We start from the raw sequence: 18,734 nt of genomic DNA, 5'->3' as shown, positions 1-18,734 counted from the left end.
CATCTGCAAAGAATAGAGCGTATCACACTGTATCTAAGAGACAAGGACGGGTGATACAATGTAACATCTGCAAAGAATAGAGCGTTCCACACTGTATCTAAAGAGACAAGGACGGGTGATACAATGTAACATCTGCAGAGAATAGAGCGTATCACACTGTATCTAAGAGATCACTCACGTGTGATATTCATCTGCAAAGAATAGAGCGTATCACACTGTATCTAAGAGACAAGGACGGGTGATACAATGTAACATCTGCAGAGAATAGAGCGTATCACACTGTATCTAAGAGACAAGGACGGGTGATACAATGTAACATCTGCAGAGAATAGAGCGTATCACACTGTATCTAAGAGACAAGGACGGGTGATACAATGTAACATCTGCAGAGAATAGAGCGTATCACACTGTATCTAAGAGACAAGGACGGGTGATACAATGTAACATCTGCAGAGAATAGAGCGTATCACACTGTATCTAAGAGACAAGGACGGGTGATACAATGTAACATCTGCAGAGAATAGAGCGTATCACACTGTATCTAAGAGACAAGGACGGGTGATACACTGTAACATCTGCAGAGAATAGAGCGTATCACACTGTATCTAAGAGACAAGGACGGGTGATACAATGTAACATCTGCAGAGAATAGAGCGTATCACACTGTATCTAAGAGACAAGGACGGGTGATACAATGTAACATCTGCAGAGAATAGAGCGTATCACACTGTATCTAAGAGACAAGGACGGGTGATACAATGTAACATCTGCAGAGAATAGAGCGTATCACACTGTATCTAAGAGACAAGGACGGATGATACAATGTAACATCTGCAGAGAATAGAGCGTATCACACTGTATCTAAGAGACAAGGACGGGTGATACACTGTAACATCTGCAGAGAATAGAGCGTATCACACTGTATCTAAGAGACAAGGACGGGTGATACAATGTAACATCTGCAGAGAATAGAGCGTATCACACTGTATCTAAGAGACAAGGACGGGTGATACACTGTAACATCTGCAGAGAATAGAGCGTATCACACTGTATCTAAGAGACAAGGACGGGTGATACAATGTAACATCTGCAGAGAATAGAGCGTATCACACTGTATCTAAGAGACAAGGACGGGTGATACAATGTAACATCTGCAGAGAATAGAGCGTATCACACTGTATCTAAGAGACAAGGACGGGTGATACAATGTAACATCTGCAGAGAATAGAGCGTATCACACTGTATCTAAGAGACAAGGACGGGTGATACAATGTAACATCTGCAGAGAATAGAGCGTATCACACTGTATCTAAGAGACAAGGACGGGTGATACAATGTAACATCTGCAGAGAATAGAGCGTATCACACTGTATCTAAGAGACAAGGACGGGTGATACAATGTAACATCTGCAGAGAATAGAGCGTATCACACTGTATCTAAGAGACAAGGACGGGTGATACACTGTAACATCTGCAGAGAATAGAGCGTATCACACTGTATCTAAGAGACAAGGACGGGTGATACAATGTAACATCTGCAGAGAATAGAGCGTATCACACTGTATCTAAGAGACAAGGACGGGTGATACAATGTAACATCTGCAGAGAATAGAGCGTATCACACTGTATCTAAGAGACAAGGACGGGTGATACAATGTAACATCTGCAGAGAATAGAGCGTATCACACTGTATCTAAGAGACAAGGACGGGTGATACACTGTAACATCTGCAGAGAATAGAGCGTATCACACTGTATCGAAGAGACAAGGACGGGTGATACAATGTAACATCTGCAGAGAATAGAGCGTATCACACTGTATCGAAGAGACAAGGACGGGTGATACACTGTAACATCTGCAGAGAATAGAGCGTATCACACTGTATCTAAGAGACAAGGACGGGTGATACAATGTAACATCTGCAGAGAATAGAGCGTATCACACTGTATCTAAGAGACAAGGACGGGTGATACAATGTAACATCTGCAGAGAATAGAGCGTATCACACTGTATCTAAGAGACAAGGACGGGTGATACAATGTAACATCTGCAAAGAATAGAGCGTATCACACTGTATCTAAGAGACAAGGACGGGTGATACAATGTAACATCTGCAGAGAATAGAGCGTATCACACTGTATCTAAGAGACAAGGACGGGTGATACAATGTAACATCTGCAGAGAATAGAGCGTATCACACTGTATCTAAGAGACAAGGACGGGTGATACAATGTAACATCTGCAGAGAATAGAGCGTATCACACTGTATCTAAGAGACAAGGACGGGTGATACACTGTAACATCTGCAGAGAATAGAGCGTATCACACTGTATCTAAGAGACAAGGACGGGTGATACACTGTAACATCTGCAGAGAATAGAGCGTATCACACTGTATCTAAGAGACAAGGACGGGTGATACAATGTAACATCTGCAAAGAATAGAGCGTATCTCACTGTATCTAAGAGACAAGGACGGGTGATACAATGTAACATCTGCAGAGAATAGAGCGTATCACACTGTATCTAAGAGACAGGGACGGGTGATACAATGTAACATCTGCAGAGAATAGAGCGTATCCCACTGTATCTAAGAGACAAGGACGGGTGATACAATGTAACATCTGCAGAGAATAGAGCGTATCACACTGTATCTAAGAGACAAGGACGGGTGATACACTGTAACATCTGCAGAGAATAGAGCGTATCACACTGTATCGAAGAGACAAGGACGGGTGATACAATGTAACATCTGCAGAGAATAGAGCGTATCACACTGTATCTAAGAGACAAGGACGGGTGATACAATGTAACATCTGCAGAGAATAGAGCGTATCACACTGTATCTAAGAGACAAGGACGGGTGATACAATGTAACATCTGCAGAGAATAGAGCGTATCACACTGTATCTAAGAGACAAGGACGGGTGATACAATGTAACATCTGCAGAGAATAGAGCGTATCACACTGTATCTAAGAGACAAGGACGGGTGATACAATGTAACATCTGCAGAGAATAGAGCGTATCACACTGTATCTAAGAGACAAGGACGGGTGATACAATGTAACATCTGCAGAGAATAGAGCGTATCACACTGTATCTAAGAGACAAGGACGGGTGATACACTGTAACATCTGCAGAGAATAGAGCGTATCACACTGTATCTAAGAGACAAGGACGGGTGATACACTGTAACATCTGCAGAGAATAGAGCGTATCCCACTGTATCTAAGAGACAAGGACGGGTGATACACTGTAACATCTGCAGAGAATAGAGCGTATCACACTGTATCTAAGAGACAAGGACGGGTGATACACTGTAACATCTGCAGAGAATAGAGCATATCACACTGTATCTTGTGGCAGGGTGGCTGCCACTAGAGAAGCTTTTCGGCATAAAATGTGCATTTTGCCTTATGAAAAGCTGAGTAGAAGACAGACCTGGAAAAGTTGGGTCTGTCTAAGTTGATTAGTTTTCAGCTGGAGGGGCTGCACTAATACATGGGGCAGACTTCACACTGGGCTCCACCCTGGGGAAGAGACAGGCTACGGCAAAGGCCTGTGGAGCGCTGGCAGTGAACTGTTACTGTGTTTTTGGGGTGGCTGGCAGTAGGCCAGCACCTGGTGAGGTAGGGAACCTCGATGTGTAGTTAGTGCCGGAGAGGCTTAGGTATTATTTTATGTTTTGAGTTTGTGTACTGCCAAATAAAGCTGGCTGAGGCCAGTTTTAACCTTACTCACATTGTGTGAATTCCCCGTGTGTGCTGGTCGTCTGCTTAGGAGACGACGATCCCCGGAGCTAATCCCTTACAATCTAAGAGACAAGGACGGGTGATACACTGTAACATCTGCAGAGAATAGAGCGTATCACACTGTATCTAAGAGACAAGGACGGGTGATACACTGTAACATCTGCAGAGAATAGAGCGTATCACACTGTATCTAAGAGACAGGGAATACACTGTAACATCTGCAGAGAATAGAGCGTATCACACTGTATCTAAGAGACAAGGACGGGTGATACAATGTAACATCTGCAGAGAATAGAGCGTATCACACTGTATCTAAGAGACAAGGACGGGTGATACACTGTAACATCAGCAAAGAATAGAGCGTATCCCACTGTATCTAAGAGACAAGGACGGGTGATACAATGTAACATCTGCAGAGAATAGAGCGTATCACACTGTATCTAACAGACAAGGACGGGTGATACATACAGAATAGAGCTCCGGGTACTCCGGTTTCCTCCAACACTCTAAAACATGGGGACAGGAACCAATTTGTCATTCTTTGTGCAGCGCTGCGTAATCTGTGTGTGCTATATAAATAAAGGATTATTATTACTATTATTATATCACACTGTATCCTGTGTGATACTGACTGCTGAGCAGTGTATCTAATCCTATCCTGTGTGATACTGACTGCTGAGCTGTGTATCTAATCCTATCCTGTGTGATACTGTCTGCTGAGCTGTGTGTATCTAATCCTCTCCTGTGTGATACTGTCTGCTGAGCTGTGTATCTAATCCCATCCTGTGTGATACTGTCTGCTGAGCTGTGTATCTAATCCTATCCTGTGTGATACTGACTGCTGTTCTGTGTATCTAATCCTATCCTGTGTGATACAGTCTACTGAGCTGTGTATCTAATCCTACCCTGTGTGATACTGCCTGCTGAGCTGTGTATCTAATCCTCTCCTGTGTGATACTGCCTGCTGAGCTGTGTATCTAATCCTCTCCTGTGTGATGCTGTCTGCTGAGCTGTGTATCTAATCCTATCCTGTGTGATACTGTCTGCTGAGCTGTGTATCTAATCCCATCCTGTGTGATACTGACTGCTGAGCTATGTATCTAATCTCAGCCTGTGTGATACAGTCTGCTGATCTGTGTATATAATCCTATCCTGTGTGATACTGTCTGCTGAGCTGTGTATCTAATCCCATCCTGTGTGATACTGACTGCTGAGCTGTGTATCTAATCCTATCCTGTGTGATACTGACTGCTGAGCTGTGTATCTAATCCCATCCTGTGTGATACTCTCTCCTGAGCTGTGTATCTAATCCTACCCTGTGTGATACTGCTTAGCTGTGTATCTAATCCTATCATGTGTGATACTGACTGCTGAGCTGTGTATCTAATCCTATCCTGTGTGATACTGACTGCTGAGCTGTGTATCTAATCCTATCCTGTGTGATACTGACTGCTGAGCTGTGTATCTAATCCTATCCTGTGTGATACTGACTGCTGAGCTGTGTATCTAATCCTATCCTGTGTGATACTGACTGCTGAGCGTGTATCTAATCCTATCCTGTGTGATACTGACTGCTGAGCTGTGTATCTAATCCTATCCTGTGTGATACTGACTGCTGAGCTGTGTATCTAATCCTATCCTGTGTGATACTGACTGCTGAGCGTGTATCTAATCCTATCCTGTGTGATACTCTCTCCTGAGCTGTGTATCTAATCCTACCCTGTGTGATACTGCTTAGCTGTGTATCTAATCCTATCATGTGTGATACTGACTGCTGAGCTGTGTATCTAATCCTATCCTGTGTGATACTGACTGCTGAGCTGTGTATCTAATCCTATCCTGTGTGATACTGACTGCTGAGCGTGTATCTAATCCTATCCTGTGTGATACTGACTGCTGAGCGTGTATCTAATCCTATCCTGTGTGATACTCTCTCCTGAGCTGTGTATCTAATCCTACCCTGTGTGATACTGCTTAGCTGTGTATCTAATCCTATCATGTGTGATACTGACTGCTGAGCTGTGTATCTAATCCTATCCTGTGTGATACTGACTGCTGAGCTGTGTATCTAATCCTATCCTGTGTGATACTGACTGCTGAGCTGTGTATCTAATCCTATCCTGTGTGATACTGACTGCTGAGCTGTGTATCTAATCCTATCCTGTGTGATACTGACTGCTGAGCGTGTATCTAATCCTATCCTGTGTGATACTCACTGCTGAGCTGTGTATCTAATCCTATCCTGTGTGATACTGTATGCTGGGTGGTGTATCTAATCTTACGCTGTGTGATACAGCCTCCTCTCTAGCAGGAATTCCCCGGCCACATTCCGGCATAAGTTACATTCCTGCCATCACCCTGAAGCTGCAGTCACTTCCTCAGAGCCACAGATCAGACAGGAAAACCGGGAGAAGAACAAGCAGAAAGTGCAGTGAGGCCAAGCTCCAGCCCTTCCCCCATATTGCAGTGAAAAGAGCAGCTAGAGGGCAAAGGTCAGAGAGTTCAAGGGGCTCCTGATCCCACTCCTCTTCCTGCTGCGAGTCTGGGGCTACACGGAGGTGGCACAACACTGACATCTTGTGGTCATTTGTTGGTAACACAAGGACATAGGATTCCTGCAGGACTGAGCCCGATGCTGGGAGAGAAGTCATTGCAATCATTTTGTTACTTTTCACTAAACATCAGTTGTATTTTTGTAATCTTATTGAATGGCTGGGTCTGTTCAGCCTGTTCTATATTAACCCTCAAAATCCTGTGCCCCCAAATGACCTCCCTTAGGGGCCCCCATGTGGTATAACCTATAGGGGACCAACCGGAGATACAATGGGGCAGATTTACTTACCCGGCCCATTCGCGATCCAGCGGCGCGTTCTCTGCGGTGGATTCGGGTCCGGCCGGGATTCATTAAGGTAGTTCCTCCGCCGTCCACCAGGTGGCGCTGCTGTGCTGAAAAGCATCTGAACGCATTGGAATACACCGAGCTGGGCTAAGTGAGGGCAAGTGCAATTTTCGCGACACATTTTCGCCGATGCGCCACAATCCGATCGCATGCGCCAAAATCCCAGGGCAATTCAGAAAAAAACCGGCGCAAATCGGAAATATTCGGGTAACACGTCGGGAAAACGCGAATCGGGCCCTTATGTACTGTCCCTGGAGAGATGTGTAATCACACCTCACACTGCTGTGCTCTGTGCTCTCTGCAGCCAGTGTTATGTATTGTCCCTGGAGAGATGTCTAATCAGACCTCACACTGCTGTGCTCTGTGCTCTCTGCAGCCAGTGTTATGTACTGTCCCTGGAGAGATGTGTAATCACACCTCACACTGCTGTGCTCTGTGCTCTCTGCAGCCAGTGTTATGTATTGTCCCTGGAGAGATGTGTAATCACACCTCACACTGCTGTGCTCTGTGCTCTCTGCAGCCAGTGTTATGTATTGTCCCTGGAGAGATGTGTAATCACACCTCATACTGCTGTGCTCTGTGCTCTCTGCAGCCAGTGCTATGTATTATCCCTGGAGAGATGTGTAATCATACCTCACACTGCTGTGCTCTGTGCTCTCTGCAGCCAGTGTTATGTATTGTCCCTGGAGAGATGTGTAATCACACCTCACACTGCTGTGCTCTGTGCTCTCTGCAGCCAGTGTTATGTACTGTCCCTGGAGAGATGTGTAATCAGACCTCACACTGCTGTGATCTGTGCTCTCTGCAGCCAGTGTTATGTATTGTCCCTGGAGAGATGTGTAATCAGACCTCACACTGCTGTGCTCTGTGCTCTCTGCAGCCAGTGTTATGTATTGTCCCTGGAGAGATGTCTAATCAGACCTCACACTGCTGTGCTCTGTGCTCTCTGCAGCCAGTGTTATGTACTGTCCCTGGAGAGATGTGTAATCACACCTCACACTGCTGTGCTCTGTGCTCTCTGCAGCCAGTGTTATGTATTGTCCCTGGAGAGATGTGTAATCACACCTCACACTGCTGTGCTCTGTGCTCTCTGCAGCCAGTGTTATGTATTGTCCCTGGAGAGATGTGTAATCATACCTCACACTGCTGTGCTCTGTGCTCTCTGCAGCCAGTGTTATGTATTGTCCCTGGAGAGATGTGTAATCAGACCTCACACTGTTGTGCTCTGTGCTCTCTGCAGCCAGTGTTATGTATTGTCCCTGGAGAGATGTGTAATCACACCTCACACTGCTGTGCTAAGTGCTCTCTGCAGCCAGTGTTATGTATTGTCCCTGGAGAGATGTGTAATCACACCTCACACTGCTGTGCTCTGTGCTCTCTGTAGCCAGTGATATGTATTGTCCCTGGAGAGATGTGTAATCAGACCTCACACTGCTGTGCTCTGTGCTCTCTGCAGCCAGTGTTATGTATTGTCCCTGGAGAGATGTGTAATCAGACCTCACACTGCTGTGCTCTGTGCTCTCTGCAGCCAGTGTTATGTACTGTCCCTGGAGAGATGTGTAATCAGACCTCACACTGCTGTGATCTGTGCTCTCTGCAGCCAGTGTTATGTATTGTCCCTGGAGAGATGTGTAATCAGACCTCACACTGCTGTGCTCTGTGCTCTCTGCAGCCAGTGTTATGTATTGTCCCTGGAGAGATGTGTAATCAGACCTCACACTGCTGTGCTCTGTGCTCTCTGCAGCCAGTGTTATGTACTGTCCCTGGAGAGATGTGTAATCAGACCTCACACTGCTGTGCTCTGTGCTCTCTGCAGCCAGTGTTATGTACTGTCCCTGGAGAGATGTGTAATCACACCTCACACTGCTGTGCTCTGTGCTCTCTGCAGCCAGTGTTATGTATTGTCCCTGGAGAGATGTGTAATCACACCTCATACTGCTGTGCTCTGTGCTCTCTGCAGCCAGTGCTATGTATTATCCCTGGAGAGATGTGTAATCATACCTCACACTGCTGTGCTCTGTGCTCTCTGCAGCCAGTGTTATGTATTGTCCCTGGAGAGATGTGTAATCACACCTCACACTGCTGTGCTCTGTGCTCTCTGCAGCCAGTGTTATGTACTGTCCCTGGAGAGATGTGTAATCAGACCTCACACTGCTGTGATCTGTGCTCTCTGCAGCCAGTGTTATGTATTGTCCCTGGAGAGATGTGTAATCAGACCTCACACTGCTGTGCTCTGTGCTCTCTGCAGCCAGTGTTATGTATTGTCCCTGGAGAGATGTCTAATCAGACCTCACACTGCTGTGCTCTGTGCTCTCTGCAGCCAGTGTTATGTACTGTCCCTGGAGAGATGTGTAATCACACCTCACACTGCTGTGCTCTGTGCTCTCTGCAGCCAGTGTTATGTATTGTCCCTGGAGAGATGTGTAATCACACCTCACACTGCTGTGCTCTGTGCTCTCTGCAGCCAGTGTTATGTATTGTCCCTGGAGAGATGTGTAATCATACCTCACACTGCTGTGCTCTGTGCTCTCTGCAGCCAGTGTTATGTATTGTCCCTGGAGAGATGTGTAATCAGACCTCACACTGTTGTGCTCTGTGCTCTCTGCAGCCAGTGTTATGTATTGTCCCTGGAGAGATGTGTAATCACACCTCACACTGCTGTGCTAAGTGCTCTCTGCAGCCAGTGTTATGTATTGTCCCTGGAGAGATGTGTAATCACACCTCACACTGCTGTGCTCTGTGCTCTCTGTAGCCAGTGATATGTATTGTCCCTGGAGAGATGTGTAATCAGACCTCACACTGCTGTGCTCTGTGCTCTCTGCAGCCAGTGTTATGTATTGTCCCTGGAGAGATGTGTAATCAGACCTCACACTGCTGTGCTCTGTGCTCTCTGCAGCCAGTGTTATGTACTGTCCCTGGAGAGATGTGTAATCAGACCTCACACTGCTGTGATCTGTGCTCTCTGCAGCCAGTGTTATGTATTGTCCCTGGAGAGATGTGTAATCAGACCTCACACTGCTGTGCTCTGTGCTCTCTGCAGCCAGTGTTATGTATTGTCCCTGGAGAGATGTGTAATCAGACCTCACACTGCTGTGCTCTGTGCTCTCTGCAGCCAGTGTTATGTACTGTCCCTGGAGAGATGTATAATCAGACCTCACACTGCTGTGCTCTGTGCTCCCTGCAGCCAGTGTTATGTACTGTCCCTGGAGAGATGTGTAATCAGACCTCACACTGCTGTGCTCTGTGCTCTCTGCAGCCAGTGTTATGTATTGTCCCTGGAGAGATGTATAATCAGACCTCACACTGCTGTGCTCTCTGCTCTCTGCAGCCAGTGTTATGTATTGTCCCTGGAGAGATGTGTAATCAGACCTCACACTGCTGTGCTCTGTGCTCTCTGCAGCCAGTGTTATGTATTGTCCCTGGAGAGATGTATAATCAGACCTCACACTGCTGTGCTCTCTGCTCTCTGCAGCCAGTGTTATGTATTGTCCCTGGAGAGATGTGTAATCAGACCTCATACTGCTGTGCTCTGTGCTCTCTGCAGCCAGTGTTATGTATTGTCCCTGGAGAGATGTGTGATCAGACCTCACACTGCTGTGCTCTGTGCTCTCTGAAGCCAATGTTATGTATTGTCCCTAGATGGATGTGTAATCAGACCTCACACTGCTGTGCGCTGTGCTCTCTGCAGCCAGTGTTATGTATTGTCCCTGGAGAGATGTGTAATCAGACCTCACACTGCTGTGCTCTCTGCAGCCAGTGTTATGTATTGTCCCTGGAGAGATGTGTGATCAGACCTCACACTGCTGTGCTCTGTGCTCTCTGAAGCCAATGTTATGTATTGTCCCTAGATGGATGTGTAATCAGACCTCACACTGCTGTGCGCTGTGCTCTCTGCAGCCAGTGTTATGTATTGTCCCTGGAGAGATGTGTAATCAGACCTCATACTGCTGTGCTCTGTGCTCTCTGCAGCCAGTGTTATGTATTGTCCCTGGAGAGACGTGTAATTAGACCTCACACTGCTGTGCTCTCTGCAGCCAGTGTTATGTATTGTCCCTGGAGAGATGTGTGATCAGACCTCACACTGCTGTGCTCTGTGCTCTCTGCAGCCAGTGTTATGTATTGTCCCAGGAGAGATGTGTAATCAGACCTCACACTGCTGTGCTCTGTGCTCTCTGCAGCCAGTGTCATGTATTGTCCCTGGAGAGATGTGTGATCAGACCTCACACTGCAGTGCTCTGTGGTCTCTGAAGCCAATGTTATGCATTGTCCCTAGATGGATGTGTAATCAGACCTCACACTGCTGTGCTCTGTGCTCTCTGCAGCCAGTGTTATGTATTGTCCCTGGAGAGATGTGTAATCAGACCTCATACTGCTGTGCTCTGTGCTCTCTGCAGCCAGTGTTATGTATTGTCCCTGGAGAGACGTGTAATTAGACCTCACACTGCTGTGCTCTCTGCAGCCAGTGTTATGTATTGTCCCTGGAGAGATGTGTGATCAGACCTCACACTGCTGTGCTCTGTGCTCTCTGCAGCCAGTGTTATGTATTGTCCCAGGAGAGATGTGTAATCAGACCTCACACTGCTGTGCTCTGTGCTCTCTGCAGCCAGTGTCATGTATTGTCCCTGGAGAGATGTGTGATCAGACCTCACACTGCAGTGCTCTGTGGTCTCTGAAGCCAATGTTATGCATTGTCCCTAGATGGATGTGTAATCAGACCTCACACTGCTGTGCTCTGTGCTCTCTGCAGCCAGTGTTATGTATTGTCCCTGGAGAGATGTGTAATCATACCCTTGTGTATGTTGTTAGTAGCTGCAGGACTGTATAACGTGGATGTATATTTCAGAATTGTTGCTTCTTGATATGCACTAGGGGTGTGTCCTCACACTGCTGTGTTCTGTGCAGAATATGTTAGGTAATAGATACAGTGTAATGATACCTTTGTGCATGTTGTTAATAACAGCAGGATACAGATTCTGTAATATATAATCCAGTGAAATGACACCTCTATATAGTGACAATACCTGAGGCTATGTCCACAGTGCACAGCAGTGTGAGGACAGCTCTGTAAGACAAAAGAGAAAAGAACATGTGAGACGGATCCGTGTAACAAACTGTATAAAATATTTATTGGGACGTAGAAATAAATAATGAAATGTAAAACCCAGAAGCCTCAAACCCCAAAGATTCCATATAATCAGTAAGAAAGATTCCTCTCCTGCTGAGGCGCCCCCTACAGGAGGCAGAGGGTCCGGGACCTCACACAACTCCCTGAGATGTCAGCACCCGCAGCTCCACGTGGTGGGGGGGATCCGTCACAGTGTATCAGGCTCTGGCAGGTCCGTCTCTAGTCTCTGGCTCCTGCACCTCAGTAGGTTCTGACCCGTCCGGCCGCAGACTCTGGGCTCAGTAGGGATACGGGGAGACAGAGATGTAGATGATGAAGACGCTCTGATAGCGAGACCCCTGCTGATCGCTGCCGGACGTCGCCTGCACCTTAATCCGAGAAACCCCCGACGTGTCCAGAGAACGTAAGGTGTAGATGATGCCGTGACCCCCGTCATCCCGCAGCGCAAAGGGGCTCCCTGCATCCTGCTCCAGGGCTGTAAAGCGGGTTTGGTTTTGGTGGACGCCCCCTTCTGAAAAGGCGCTGAGGCGGACGACATCTTGATTTGGAGGGATCCCATAAGGAAGGGTCAACAGCTTGTACTGCAGGGTATAGGGACCACCCGAAGTGCAGTCTGTAAGGCACCGGCGATAGCAGGTCCTAGAGGAGGACAACAAATACCAGCTCAGCCATCTACTGTATACTCCAGAGCTGCACTCACTATTCTGCTGCTGCTGTCACTGTGTGCATACATGACATTACTTAGCTGGTGCAGTCCTGTACTGATCCTGAGTTACATCCTGTATTATACCCCAGAGCTGCACTCACTATTCTGCTGCTGGTGCAGTCACTGTGTACATACATGACATTACTTATCCTGTACTGATCCTGAGTTATATCCTGTATTATACCCCAGAGCTGCACTCACTATTCTGCTGCTGGAGCAGTCACTGTGTACTTACATGACATTACTTATCCTGTACTGATCCTGAGTTACATCCTGTATTATACCCCAGAGCTGCACTCACTATTCTGCTGCTGGTGCAGTCACTGTGTACATACATGACATTACTTATCCTGTACTGATCCTGAGTTACATCCTGTATTATACCCCAGAGCTGCACTCACTATTCTGCTGCTGGTGCAGTCACTGTGTACATACATGACATTACTTATCCTGTACTGATCCTGAGTTACATCCTGTATTATACCCCAGAGCTGCACTCACTATTCTGCTGCTGGTGCAGTCACTGTGTACATACATGACATTACTTATCCTGTACTGATCCTGAGTTACATCCTGTATTATACCCCAGAGCTGCACTCACTATTCTGCTGCTGGTGCAGTCACTGTGTACATACATGACATTACTTATCCTGTACTGATCCTGAGTTACATCCTGTATTATACCCCAGAGCTGCACTCACTATTCTGCTGCTGGTGCAGTCACTGTGTGCATACATGACATTACTTATCCTGTACTGATCCTGAGTTACATCTTGTATTATACTCCAGAGCTGCACTCACTATTCTGCTGCTGGTGCAGTCACTGTGTACATACATGACATTACTTATCCTGTACTGATCCTGAGTTACATCCTGTATTATACTCCAGAGCTGCACTCACTATTCTGCTGCTGGTGCAGTCACTGTGTACATACATGACATTACTTATCCTGTACTGATCCTGAGTTACATCCTGTATTATACCCCAGAGCTGCACTCACTATTCTGCTGCTGGTGCAGTCACTGTGTGCATACATGACATTACTTATCCTGTACTGATCCTGAGTTACATCCTGTATTATACTCCAGAGCTGCACTCACTATTCTGCTGCTGGTGCAGTCACTGTGTGCATACATGACATTACTTATCCTGAACTGATCCTGAGTTACATCCTGTATTATACTCCAGAGCTGCACTCACTATTCTGCTGCTGGTGCAGTCACTGTGTACATACATGACATTACGTATCCTGTACTGATCCTGAGTTACATCCTGTATTATACCCCAGAGCTGCACTCACTATTCTGCTGCTGGTGCAGTCACTGTGTACATACATGACATTACTTATCCTGTACTGATCCTGAGTTACATCCTGTATTATACCCCAGAGCTGCACTCACTATTCTGCTGCTGGTGCAGTCACTGTGTGCATACATGACATTACTTATCCTGTACTGATCCTGAGTTACATCCTGTATTATACTCCAGAGCTGCACTCACTATTCTGCTGCTGGTGCAGTCACTGTGTGCATACATGACATTACTTATCCTGAACTGATCCTGAGTTACATCCTGTATTATACTCCAGAGCTGCACTCACTATTCTGCTGCTGGTGCAGTCACTGTGTACATACATGACATTCCTTATCCTGTACTGATCCTGAGTTACATCCTGTATTATACCCCAGAGCTGCACTCACTATTCTGCTGCTGGTGCAGTCACTGTGTACATACATGACATTACTTATCCTGTACTGATCCTGAGTTACATCCTGTATTATACTCCAGAGCTGCACTCACTATTCTGCTGCTGGTGCAGTCACTGTGTACATACATGATATTACTTATCCTGTACTGATCCTGAGTTACATCCTGTATTATACCCCAGAGCTGCACTCACTATTCTGCTGCTGGTGCAGTCACTGTGTACATACATGACATTACTTATCCTGTACTGATCCTGAGTTACATCCAGTATTATACTCCAGAGCTGCACTCACTATTCTGCTGCTGGTGCAGTCACTGTGTGCATACATGACATTACTTATCCTGTACTGATCCTGAGTTACATCCTGTATTATACCCCAGAGCTGCACTCACTATTCTGCTGCTGGTGCAGTCACTGTGTACATACATGACATTACTTATCCTGTACTGATCCTGAGTTACATCCAGTATTATACTCCAGAGCTGCACTCACTATTCTGCTGCTGGTGCAGTCACTGTGTACATACATGACATTACTTATCCTGTACTGATCCTGAGTTACATCCTGTATTATACCCCAGAGCTGCACTCACTATTCTGCTGCTGGTGCAGTCACTGTGTACATACATGACATTACTTATCCTGTATTATACTCCAGAGCTGCACTCACTATTCTGCTGCTGGTGCAGTCACTGTGTACATACATGACATTACTTATCCTGTATTATACTCCAGAGCTGCACTCACTGTGTACTAGATGACAGGACTTGTGTGCACTGTGTGGGGGTCTTACCCTGGGCTGGGACCCCTTGTGTATGATACGGGGCAGGGGGTGTCCAGGCACTGGTGTCCTCCTCTGGTGTTGAAGCACATCTGGTTGGCTCCGCAGCTGATCCTCTGCTCTGTGCACTCATCTATATCTGGGGGAAGATTATAATATACATGATATATAACACAGAATCAATATTCTGCTGAAATACTCTGTGCTGCTTGGAGGACCCTTCCACCATCTACTTTCTCTTCTCCTCCCTCTCATTGTACAGAACACAATCCCTGAAATACTCTGTGCTGCTGTAATATGTACTTACCTTGGCAGTTCCTGTTGTTGGGCAGCAGCCGGTACCCTGATGGGCACAGACACTGGTAGCTGCCCTCTGTGTTGCGGCACTCGTGCTGGCAGGGGTTGCGCTGGTGGCATTCATCTATATCTGGAATTAGAGAAGAGATGGTGATCTCTAGGCTCCACCCTCTTGACTATCTCGCTGGCAGGGAGTTGGGGTGCAGACGTTACCTGTACAGGCCCCGTTCCTGCGGATGTATCCCGGGGGGCAGCGGCCGGGGCTGCTCTGGCCGATGAGGTTCCCGTTTTGGCTGTAGGACAGCCAGGTGTACACGTTGTTCCCGTGCAGGCGCCCACTGGTTACGGGCCGTTCATACTGGGCCCCGGCGGTACCAATGATGGAGCTGTTGTTCAGCCGCTCCAGTCCTGCGCAGGAGCGCCCATCAGCCAGCAGCTGTTTGCCCGGTGGGCACAGGCACTTGTAGCTGCCCGCTAGGTTCTGGCACTGGTAGGCGCAGGGCCGGGGCACCTGCTGGCACTCATTAATATCTAACAGCAAAGGAGAAGAGCGTCAGGAAATGCTTAGGCCTCAGCAAACAACTCTGCGTCCTGTCCCTGCACCTACCCAGACACGGTCTCCCGACCCCCTGGGTCCTGTACCCCCGAGGGCACGAGCAGCGGTACCCGCCCGCAGTGTTCTCACATATCTGGTTGTAGCGGCACATGTGGGAGCCATCGCGACATTCATCTACATCTGCGGGGAGAAAGGAAAGAAGTGAGCGGCAAGCATGAGGGGCATCACTAGGGGGCGCTCGCTGCCTATGGATGGCTGAGAGGGGTTATGGGGGTCATCACTAGGGGGCGCTCACGGCCTATGGATGGCTGGTAGGGGTTATGGGGGGCATCACTAGGGGGCGCTCACTGCCTATGGATGGCTGGTGGGGGTTATGGGGGACATCACTAGGGGGCGCTCACGGCCTATGGATGGCTGGTAGGGGTTATGGGGGGCATCACTAGGGGGCGCTCACTGCCTATGGATGGATGGTAGGGGTTATGGGGTCATCACTAAGGGGCGCTCACTGCCTATGGATGGCTGGTAGGGGTTGTGGGGGGCACTCACTGCCTATGGATGGCTGGTAGGGGTTATGGGGTCATCACAAGGGGGCGCTCACTGCCTATGGATGGCTGGTAGGGGTTATGGGGTCATCACTAGGGGGCGCTCACTGCCTATGGATGGCTGGTAGGGGTTATGGGGGACATCACTAGGGGGCGCTCACTGCCTATGGATGGATGGTAGGGGTTATGGGGGGCATCACTAGGGGGCGCTCACTGCCTATGGATGGCTGGTAGGGGTTATGGGGTCATCACTAGGGGGCGCTCACTGCCTATGGATGGATGGTAGGGGTTATGGGGTCATCACTAGGGGGCGCTCACTGCCTATGGATGGATGGTAGGGGTTATGGGGTCATCACTAGGGGGCGCTCACTGCCTATGGATGGCTGGTAGGGGTTATGGGGGACATCACTAGGGGGCGCTCACTGCCTATGGATGGATGGTAGAGGTTATGGGGGTCATCACTAGGGGGCGCTCACTGCCTATGGATGGCTGAGAGGGGTTATGGGGTCATAACTAGGGGGCGCTCACTGCCTATGGATGGCTGGTAGGGGTTATGGGGTCATCACAAGGGGGCGCTCACTGCCTATGGATGGCTGGTAGGGGTTATGGGGTCATCACTAGGGGGCGCTCACTGCCTATGGATGGATGGTAGGGGTTATGGGGGTCATCACTAGGGGGCGCTCACTGCCTATGGATGGCTGAGAGGGGTTATGGGGTCATAACTAGGGGGCGCTCACTGCCTATGGATGGCTGGTAGGGGTTATGGGGTCATCACAAGGGGGCGCTCACTGCCTATGGATGGATGGTAGGGGTTATGGGGGTCATCACTAGGGGGCGCTCACTGCCTATGGATGGCTGAGAGGGGTTATGGGGTCATAACTAGGGGGCGCTCACTGCCTATGGATGGCTGGTAGGGGTTATGGGGGACATCACTAGGGGGCGCTCACTGCCTATGGATGGCTGAGAGGGGTTATGGGGTCATAACTAGGGGGCGCTCACTGCCTATGGATGGATGGTAGGGGTTATGGGGGGCATCACTAGGGGGCGCTCACTGCCTATGGATGGCTGAGAGGGGTTATGGGGTCATCACTAGGGGGCGCTCACTGCCTATGGATGGCTGAGAGGGGTTATGGGGTCATAACTAGGGGGCGCTCACTGCCTATGGATGGATGGTAGGGGTTATGGGGGGCATCACTAGGGGGCGCTCACTGCCTATGGATGGATGGTAGGGGTTATGGGGTCATCACTAGGGGGCGCTCACTGCCTATTGATGGCTGGTAGGGGTTATGGGGTCATCACAAGGGGGCGCTCACTGCCTATGGATGGATGGTAGGGGTTATGGGGTCATCACTAGGGGGCGCTCACTGCCTATGGATGGATGGTAGGGGTTATGGGGGTCATCACTAGGGGGCGCTCACTGCCTATGGATGGCTGAGAGGGGTTATGGGGTCATAACTAGGGGGCGCTCACTGCCTATGGATGGCTGGTAGGGGTTATGGGGTCATCACAAGGGGGCGCTCACTGCCTATGGATGGATGGTAGGGGTTATGGGGTCATCACTAGGGGGCGCTCACTGCCTATGGATGGCTGGTAGGGGTTATGGGGTCATCACAAGGGGGCGCTCACTGCCTATGGATGGCTGGTAGGGGTTATGGGGTCATCACTAGGGGGCGCTCACTGCCTATGGATGGCTGGTAGGGGTTATGGGGTCATCAGTAGGGGGCGCTCACTGCCTATGGATGGCTGGTAGGGGTTATGGGGTCATCAGTAGGGGGCGCTCACTGCCTATGGATGGCTGGTAGGGGTTATGGGGTCATCACTAGGGGGCGCTCACTGCCTATGGATGGCTGGTAGGGGTTATGGGGTCATCAGTAGGGGGCGCTCACTGCCTATGGATGGCTGGTAGGGGTTATGGGGTCATCACAAGGGGGCGCTCACTGCCTATGGATGGCTGGTAGGGGTTAGGGTTACACTTACTTACACTCTTACACTTTCATGAAGATGAGCTGCAATACCAGATACAACCTACAGAGATGGGAGGCGCCATGTTCCACTATTTATATAACCGTATGCTTCACATGAAGGGTTCTGCACAGTCTCTGGCGCTGCACTAGGGGCGCTGTGTCTCCACTCACCGTTGCAGGTTCCAGACTCGGAGCGGGTGGTCCCCGGGGGGCAGGTGTTGATGCATTGGTAACTTCCCAGCGTGTTCTTGCACTGCTGCTGCGGCTGGCAGACGCCTCGGACACACTCATTAATATCTGACCACAAAAACATCAGGTCACATGACCAAGTCATTATCCCAGAATTCCCAGCGTCACCATATTCCATCCTAAACACTAATTGTTCTACAGGTTTATTACATTG

At 48.7% G+C, this 18,734-nt stretch overlaps 1 protein-coding gene across 2 annotated transcripts in view; it reads right to left on the bottom strand.

Moving 5' to 3' along the window:
- Nucleotides 1-11,750: 11,750 nt before the first annotated feature.
- HMCN2 (hemicentin 2) overlaps nt 11,751-18,734 on the bottom strand; it is a 179,889-nt gene continuing 172,905 nt past the window's right edge. For both annotated transcript variants that reach the window (XM_072125758.1, XM_072125759.1), the window contains exons 85-90: nt 18,503-18,628; nt 15,877-16,005; nt 15,483-15,800; nt 15,280-15,399; nt 14,985-15,111; nt 11,751-12,416 (exon numbers count right to left, since the gene is read on the bottom strand). In XM_072125758.1, the coding sequence (XP_071981859.1) occupies nt 12,056-12,416; nt 14,985-15,111; nt 15,280-15,399; nt 15,483-15,800; nt 15,877-16,005; nt 18,503-18,628 (1,181 nt within the window). In that variant the 3' untranslated portion in view covers nt 11,751-12,055. The remainder of the gene's footprint in view (nt 12,417-14,984; nt 15,112-15,279; nt 15,400-15,482; nt 15,801-15,876; nt 16,006-18,502; nt 18,629-18,734) is intronic.

The sequence above is a fragment of the Engystomops pustulosus genome, chromosome 9 (genome assembly GCF_040894005.1).
Source record: "Engystomops pustulosus chromosome 9, aEngPut4.maternal, whole genome shotgun sequence".
Taxonomy (NCBI): Eukaryota; Metazoa; Chordata; class Amphibia; order Anura; family Leptodactylidae; genus Engystomops; species Engystomops pustulosus.
This window is presented reverse-complemented; position numbering and strand designations above follow the sequence as displayed.